Source organism: Phalangium opilio, unplaced genomic scaffold, assembly GCF_054372755.1.
Source record: "Phalangium opilio isolate 3A_F unplaced genomic scaffold, DU_Popi_V2 ptg000013l_1, whole genome shotgun sequence".
In the NCBI taxonomy this organism is placed as follows: domain Eukaryota; kingdom Metazoa; phylum Arthropoda; class Arachnida; order Opiliones; family Phalangiidae; genus Phalangium; species Phalangium opilio.
Window position 1 is genome coordinate 12,985,261 of NW_028324148.1, and position 7,357 is coordinate 12,992,617.

General features: G+C 35.6%; 2 protein-coding genes across 3 annotated transcripts; one reads left to right on the plus strand and one right to left on the minus strand.

The window, feature by feature from the left end:
* The first annotated feature begins 143 nt into the window (after positions 1-143).
* LOC149709278 (uncharacterized) lies at positions 144-2,333 on the plus strand. 2 transcript variants are annotated; one of them, XM_089864635.1, is made up of 5 exons: positions 151-595; positions 900-970; positions 1,468-1,569; positions 1,643-1,747; positions 2,217-2,333. In XM_089864635.1, the coding sequence occupies exons 1-5, from the start codon at positions 433-435 to the stop codon at positions 2,286-2,288; spliced, it is 513 nt and encodes a 170-aa protein (XP_089720761.1). In that variant the 5' UTR covers positions 151-432; the 3' UTR covers positions 2,289-2,333. The 2 variants fall into 2 exon arrangements, with proteins under 2 accessions (XP_089720760.1, XP_089720761.1); XM_089864634.1 differs by lacking the exon at positions 2,217-2,333 and having other exon boundaries at positions 144-595; positions 1,643-2,208.
* A 373-nt stretch (positions 2,334-2,706) lies between these two features.
* Positions 2,707-6,377, minus strand: LOC149709279 (uncharacterized). The gene is made up of 6 exons (XM_089864633.1): positions 5,818-6,377; positions 5,386-5,505; positions 4,978-5,098; positions 4,391-4,467; positions 3,772-3,894; positions 2,707-2,926 (listed from the first exon to the last, which is right to left on the minus strand). Exons 1-6 carry the CDS (start codon positions 5,875-5,877, stop codon positions 2,873-2,875), a joined length of 555 nt encoding a protein of 184 aa, XP_089720759.1. The 5' UTR covers positions 5,878-6,377; the 3' UTR covers positions 2,707-2,872.
* Positions 6,378-7,357: the final 980 nt, after the last annotated feature.

The window sequence follows — 7,357 nt, forward strand, 5'->3', positions numbered from 1 at the left end:
TAAGTTTAAGATGTTTTGCATCTCTTCCGTTCTATTCTAATCAATTCAGGTTAAAAAATGTTTTTTTTTTTAAATTAACTAAGCCTATTCTTTACTAAATTGTAGTTTTTTATTGGTAAATTCATGTATGAACTAAGTAGAAATAATCTACGCGAAATTTTAGTTTTATATTCATAAATTCAGGTATGAACTATGTTGAAACGGAATCCTTTCTCTTCAACCATTTAGTCAGTACCTTTGTAAAATAAGAGTAGTTGGATTTGAAAGTGGGATTTGAGAGTAAAGGTATCGTAAAACTCTACTTGTACACAACTGCATTGTTAACCTATGATAAAACTCCCCCTTCAACCATTTAGTTAGTACCTTTGTTTTGAATAATATAAGAGTACCTCGATTTGAAAGGCTCTCCATAATTTTCATTCAAATACTAAAATGCCTAAATACCAGGTTTTACGCTTTTTGATTAAGGTTTTATGGTTTACGATCTTCCTAGGGTTAGCCTATTCAACCGATGACCGGGCCGTGTATACTATGGGAAATGGATTAAAAGCCGATGTTGCTCAGTTTGGGAAGCGAATTACTTTTATCTCCTGTCGTAAGTGCTCGATACATTTTTATAGTGATGATCAGAATCCTGTGAATGCTATGGCACTTTAACCGATGTACAGGTTCGATCTTAATTTACTGTCCGTTTATTTCCCGATTAATCGGTTAGAGGTTTATTTTAGGGATATGTCGGGTAAAAAAAATCGATCGATAACGGATTCGTTGGGTTAAATAATCGATTAATATCAGTATTGGCATCGGTTAATTTTCCAATGTTACGTCAATCAAACTTTTTATTTTTTAACTGTGTACCTTCAACTAATTAATGTGTTGTTTATAATTTTAACTACTAGAGGGTGCCTTGCACCAAAATCGCTCTGTAAACACCACTTTCATCGCGTGCCAAAGAGAGGCGGCACCTGAAGTAAGGACGTTTTTAGTTATTTAAGCTAATTATTGTGTCATAATTAATCTAAATTTGCAACTGAGAGTGTACTTATTTAAAAGAAACCAAAATTTGAGCCGAAATATTTGTATATAAACTTTTTGCGTTGAGCAGTAAATCTCTTCATTTTGTGTAATGAATGAGTCTAAAACGTGGTATTCATTCCCGCTTCTTATAAATAAATGAATTCTCGGTTCACCTGCGTGTTAAAGCAAATATCGGCTCTTGTGGCGCCCCCTATCATGCTGGCAAACTAAGTTTACCTTGACAATGGTAGGAACCAATCAGAACTCGTCTACGAGGGCGGAATTAAAACTAGCTTTTATCAAGCATAGCGGATCCACCCCTCGACTATGGGTGCATCTAGTGTCATTTGGGTGAACTAACCACAGTCGAAACTGGCTTTAAACGCACGAAAAGCGCTACTTTTAAACTATGGCGTTAGCTAATTATTACCTTCAATGTTTCCAAAATAGTTTGAAAACATCTTCAAAAAGTGTGACGCAAAAAATAATGTTAAAGAGGAAAGTGATATTTTTCACATTTGGAATTATCTTTGCAAGAGCCTAGAAGAACTGGTAAATATCCGGTGAAACAATTGCTTAAAATTAGATATTTTTGGGAGAAATTCTACAGTTTTACTAATTTTAGGCCGTGAATGACTTACACGTGTGCATCACTAATGCACTTGCGGACACATCCAAGGAACCCAAAGACGCTGGAAGAACTCTAGATTATATTATGGCAAAAACCATTGTAAGTAATACTACGAAATGCAAATTAAAATATCGAAGATTACTGTCCTATAGAGGTCTCTCAGTTGTGACGTCAGTGCCTTGGTAAATCGTCACAGTCTTAGCTTTGTTAGTGGGCGGCTATGTTTGGTACCGCTTTGGTTCTATGGGTAAACAGCATGGGTGACATCACACTAAGGCTTCTGAGATAGCTCTGTTCCCTTTACGTGCTCGATCGCGATTTGCTCTATCACGACATAGAATGGGATATGCAGATAGAGCCAAAATCGTCTGACTCAGTACGATGCGCCTGAAAACTGCGCACAAGCTCATCTGCGCCCACGACTGGAGATTTTTGGGCGACAGTAGTTATACCCGAAACTTCCCACGCTTAATCTTCCTTCAGTCTTTTTCCCATCTTAGTTTGCATATGATGGGCTTCAATTATGTAACCCGTAAATTAAAATATTAATTCTATTTTCAACGTGTAGGTTTGCTATGTTAACGCAACTGGTGGTCAAACACCAAACTTGTTTCCTGAAGATAAACCGATTGCTCCTTAAAATAAGCCAATAATTAATGAAGTAAAAATAAAAACTTTTCAAACAAGACAATATTATACGTTTCAAGTTAATTGTTATTTCACTTGGCCAGAAATAATGTCTAAATATGGTTCCGATTGCAAATATTCATTATTTTGCACGCTCTTTCAGAAACATTCTAGCATAGACCTTACTATCCCTTTAATCAGGGATAGATTTAATTTTAGAAGTAGGAATGGAGAACAGAGTAATCTGGGGGCGCGTCAAAGCCCCGGATCCCCTTCCCAGGGAAGGGGGGTATGAAAGAAGAGGCGGGTCATAGCGACAGATGTAAAAATAATTACGTAGTTTTCGCCGTGCCCGTCAGCAACGACATCAAAACGTAGATTAGGTGAGCCAATATGATAATTTAAACTTTTCGTTACGTGTTGAAGGGAGGGGCTTTATACTGGGCTATGAGTCGGACTGAAGTAAATACTAACCGTTCTCCATTCCTACTTCTAAAATTAAATCTATCCCTGTTTTGACATTATTATAGGATATTAAAAAATACGTGTTTATTAATTTTAAACAACATTTTATTATTAGCATAAAATCTATAAAGTTTAACAATACTGCTTCTCATCTTCTGTTAAGCAAACTCCGTGATAACAAGTTCCCTGTGTGGGCAACAAAATTATCTCATAAATTATATACGAAAGTTCAAAAAATATATACTTCGAAATCTAAGAATAAAAATGAAGTTGATCGGTAGAAAATAATGTAAGCAATTGCCAATTTGATCAGCCTAATAAGTGCATCCAATGCTTACGATTTTTCTAAAAATAGGCAAGTCAAAGCAAGGTCTTGTATATGTTTTTATGCCTTTAATGTTTGCGGTATAGACAATTTCAGGGAGAGACTGCTATCAAAGGTGATTTCCCTTGCACCAAAAGGCACCGCCAGACGGAGCCCGAGTTTACTACACTCGCACTGCCTCTAGTGGTGCTTCTTGGCGCGAGGGGAAATACCCCAAGAAGGCGGCCCAGCCCCTGTGGTGTTTGCTTCTCTGTATGAACTCAAGAATTGTCTACACGCTCGCGTTTGAAAGGAGATTCTCTAACTCGAATAGATGTTAGCAAGTTTGCACTAACTCGGATGTAATTGAAATATTTTATTTGTAACCCGATTGGAATTTACTAATCTGTCGCTAACTCAGCTAAAAATAAATATCGGTTTTCTTTAAGTTGGGTATTATATTTAAAAAAAATCTAGGCACAAATCTAGTTTTCAAATTCCAATAACCCTAAACGTATGGTAAATATCTGAAAATTATATCAAATTTTCTTTGTTATATTAATATTGAAAATATTTCGAAAATTGAATATAAAATAATCAATTTTGCTTTGGTTACATGTGATATCTAGAGTTAGTTCAATTAGCTATGATTCAGCGTGCAATATGGTAACTGAAGCAACAAGGCTACGTTTGATTAAAAAAGGTTAGTAAAATAAACTTTTCTTACCCCAACTGGTTTGATGTCCTCGCCTGCAGGAATGTCGTTATTTCGTTCACATTCTTTGCCATTTTCCCTAAAATGAGGCTCACCGATGATGCAGGTGAAGCTGCAAGTACCTTCGCAAAATAACTAAGTAAAAAAAGTAAATAAATCTACTTGTACCGCATTTTATGGCTTTGAATTAGGAATGAACCGGTACCGATACCATATCGGTATCGGCACCGATACTCGAGGTTTCCCGATAGTATCGGATCGGTTAGTTCCATACCGATACTAAACCGATACTCGTTTAAAATGCGTTATATAGCGCTACATGACATTTTTAGGTCTTTTAGTAACGTAATGATGGTGATAATATCTCATTTCTATGAATTTCAATCGTGACGAGTTCTCATTTATATAAAAAGTACCTGAAATCAGTTTATTTAACAACTAATAAGCGAAAATCTTTCTTAGTACGCGCCTACTACTCTAGGGATGAACCGATACCATATCGGTATCGGTTGAAGTATCGGGTTTTGGATCATAGTGAGTAAATATCGGTATCGGTTCATGTTTGTACCGGTATCGATCGGTATCGGGTTAAGCCTGGTATCGGCCATCTCTACTCTGAATATAAATTTACGTTATATGGTTTAGCTTTTGGATCCAAACCGGCGCATACAGTTACGGGATCGACCTCAGTATTATTTCCGCCGTCGCCTAGAAAAAAGTTTTTTATGATAATTTATTATATATTTGGCAATATTAATACCATCGGTCATTAGCGATACTTTTTATCCTTATCTTAAGGCCTTTTCAGACGATTCAAATTTTTGTCTCCACTAAATAACTAAATTAGTGTTGTGTAAACAAGTTGGTTGGTGTGAATTGAAATTTGACAAACTGAATATACGAAAGAGTTTGCGGTGATTTTGACTCAACTAGATGAGTCAACAAAAATTGGTCAGTGATTAATTTATCATTCGGTGTATCAATAAGTTCAACTTCTATTCAAACGTCCCAACAAGTTTACTCAGCTCAAGTAAGACATCTAAACGAGTCAAAAAGTTCTATCGTCTGAAAGGGCCTTAATTATAGCTTAGCTGTGTCATTTAATACATATTTTGTTTTATTTAAAATTGGGTTTTTAAAAGCGGAACCAGATGCTTATATTATTATTGTCATCAAAATTGCCTAAGAAGCGTCCCCTAGTATTAATAATTTATTTACCATCACTTTGTCTTGAACTAATGACGGTTTTAATGATTTCTCTTTGACTGTTTGTCGAGTTTCCGGATCTTGATTCCACAGCATTTCCACCGTTTCCGCATCGCCCATTCAAACAAACCCCCTGTAATGAGCTCAGATCAAATGTGGAAAATGCCAAACAGAACAAAACTGAGCTAAGAGAAGGGTATGACATTTCCATACGTAGTACTGCCGTTACTCTATAATGGTTCCCCATGGCTTTGGTTTTCGATTTGCCGCTATCTTTTTAAATGGTGGCCAAAAATCTAACAAACATTTCCGGACTGGCAACATCGGGTGCCTTTGCTACTAGTACTAGCATATTAAAAAGTATTTTCTCCCAACGTCAAATAAAGTGGTTAAGCCTAAATAATAAGATACAAAACTTACGTAAGAAGTAGGGAACCTGGAGGTCTTTCCGCTGTACATATGACAAACTTTGTTATCATTGACGTTGTAGAAATAGTTTCCAATGGCACAAACAAACAGACAACCACCAGCACATTCAACCTTTGTGAGAAATTAATATTTGTAGAATTAGTTTTCCTGCTAATTGGATAAAGTGGTTTTTTTTTCACAAGTAGCTATTAAAAATATTGAAAGACGGCGGCAATATACCCTTTTCAAATGAGGGCAACAGTATCGTCTGTTTGATACAGATTTAAAACGGAACAAGCGATATGTGGATACAAAGGCAACAGATAGGGCTTCAACGTTAACAGTCCTAAGTAATTTTTTGTTTGAAGCCATACCTAGCGTCTTTGTATTTAGTATTGATACTTTGCAGAGTTCTTCAGAATTATGGATAAAAACTATACTTACTGGTAAAGGATAACTATTACTGTTCGCTTTTTGACACACTTCTTGGTCACAACCTCCCATGCCTCCCTGACTAGCCACTTCTGCAAAATCATTGAATCAACAGTTTTTTTGTTAATATTGCGTAACCGCACTAAGACCCGACTAAATGCCTATAATAAACGGACATAAACCTGACAACCTACCTGTAAAAAAATCCCTAAAATATTATAATTATTGCATATCTTGAAGATATTGCGATGAAAAGTCTACCTACAAACTTAAAACCAAGTTAACTTACCCTGAGCCAAGCATGTTAAAACCGCAGCTACGTAACATAAAATAACATCTTTAACATTCATCTTTTCAAGGGTATCAGGAGCGATTTAACATAACGTTAGACGGATAATTTGCCTTTTATAGCGTCTTATCCATTATATTGTCATAATTGTAATTTATTGATTTAAACATTGTGCGTCGTTTGAAAAACGCCATTTATCAGCTATTAAAACAGGTGTTGATAATGAAAAACCACCGATTTGCGTAAATACGATAGCCTATATCAATTACATAATGGAATACATTTTTTTAAACATTAATTTCATTGATCGTCTAATAATTCAAATTTAAGACAAATAACCTTGACCAATATGGCTAAGTAGCGGAACTGAAAATGATCATTGCGGCTAATTCAATTAAATTTTGATTATTTAGTAACGATACAACTGGTACTAGTATATAAATTAAAATATTAAATGAAGAGCTAAACCTTTCTTGGGTTCAATATCATTTATAACTGCTGGAAAGGATAATTAATAATTGTCAAATTTGCACTAGCTCTTAATAAACAAACCCTAGACACTACCCCTGTAAGATTATTTCCCTGTTAAGCAAGCGACGCTCGTTTTGTGCTAGTATTTTGTTTACCTTGAAGGAAAGATGCGGGATGGAGTCAAAAATCTCCATACCTCTAATTTTGCTTCTGTACCCCTATCTACATCACGAAAGGCATTCTAAGCGTTTCGGTAGGGTCGTTAGAGGTTCGCCAGAGTCAGTCAACCAGCCACAACCCTACCTATCCGCACGCGAATCGCCCATCATAACTCCATCTCATCTCTTTTCTCAATTGATCTGTATCATTGCTAAGTTAAAAAGTTAATTCCCTTTTCAAGAAAATTATAGGCTTCGGAAATGAAATTTTCTCTTACTATTCTATTAAGTTTTACTGTAATTAGCTTAAATACTTTATTTAGTTTTTAAAGCGACATTATTACGCCATTAAGAAAACAGCAGTCACAACAGTCTACAAAAAGGCATTCAACACACACTACTCTCACGACAAAGTGAAAGTGCCTGCAGTAGTACAATAGTTCCTACTGTGCAACATGATTTTTTCGTGTCGCCATGTTTTAAGTGTTTCAATCATTTCTTTCACTGTGCGTCCTATTGAAAAACGTGATAGATGCTAGTTACTTTCAACGACTCTAAAGATACTACATTTTTGATCACTTTGCAACATACACAAATTATTTAATTTTATCGAAATGTATTCAAGAAAAAGCAT

Coding starts and splice junctions, on each gene's coding strand:
- LOC149709278 (XM_089864634.1), top strand. CDS start 433: ATGCCTAAATACCAGGTTTTACGCTTTTTGATTAAGGTTTTATGGTTT. Junction 596..899: donor AATTACTTTTATCTCCTGTC/GTAAGTGCTCGA, acceptor TTTAACTACTAG/AGGGTGCCTTGCACCAAAAT. Junction 1,570..1,642: donor GCAAGAGCCTAGAAGAACTG/GTAAATATCCGG, acceptor TACTAATTTTAG/GCCGTGAATGACTTACACGT.
- LOC149709279 (XM_089864633.1), bottom strand. CDS start 5,877: ATGGGAGGTTGTGACCAAGAAGTGTGTCAAAAAGCGAACAGTAATAGT. Junction 5,099..5,385: donor CCAGGTTCCCTACTTCTTAC/GTAAGTTTTGTA, acceptor AGCTCATTACAG/GGGGTTTGTTTGAATGGGCG. Junction 4,468..4,977: donor TAGTTCAAGACAAAGTGATG/GTAAATAAATTA, acceptor ACTTTTTTCTAG/GCGACGGCGGAAATAATACT.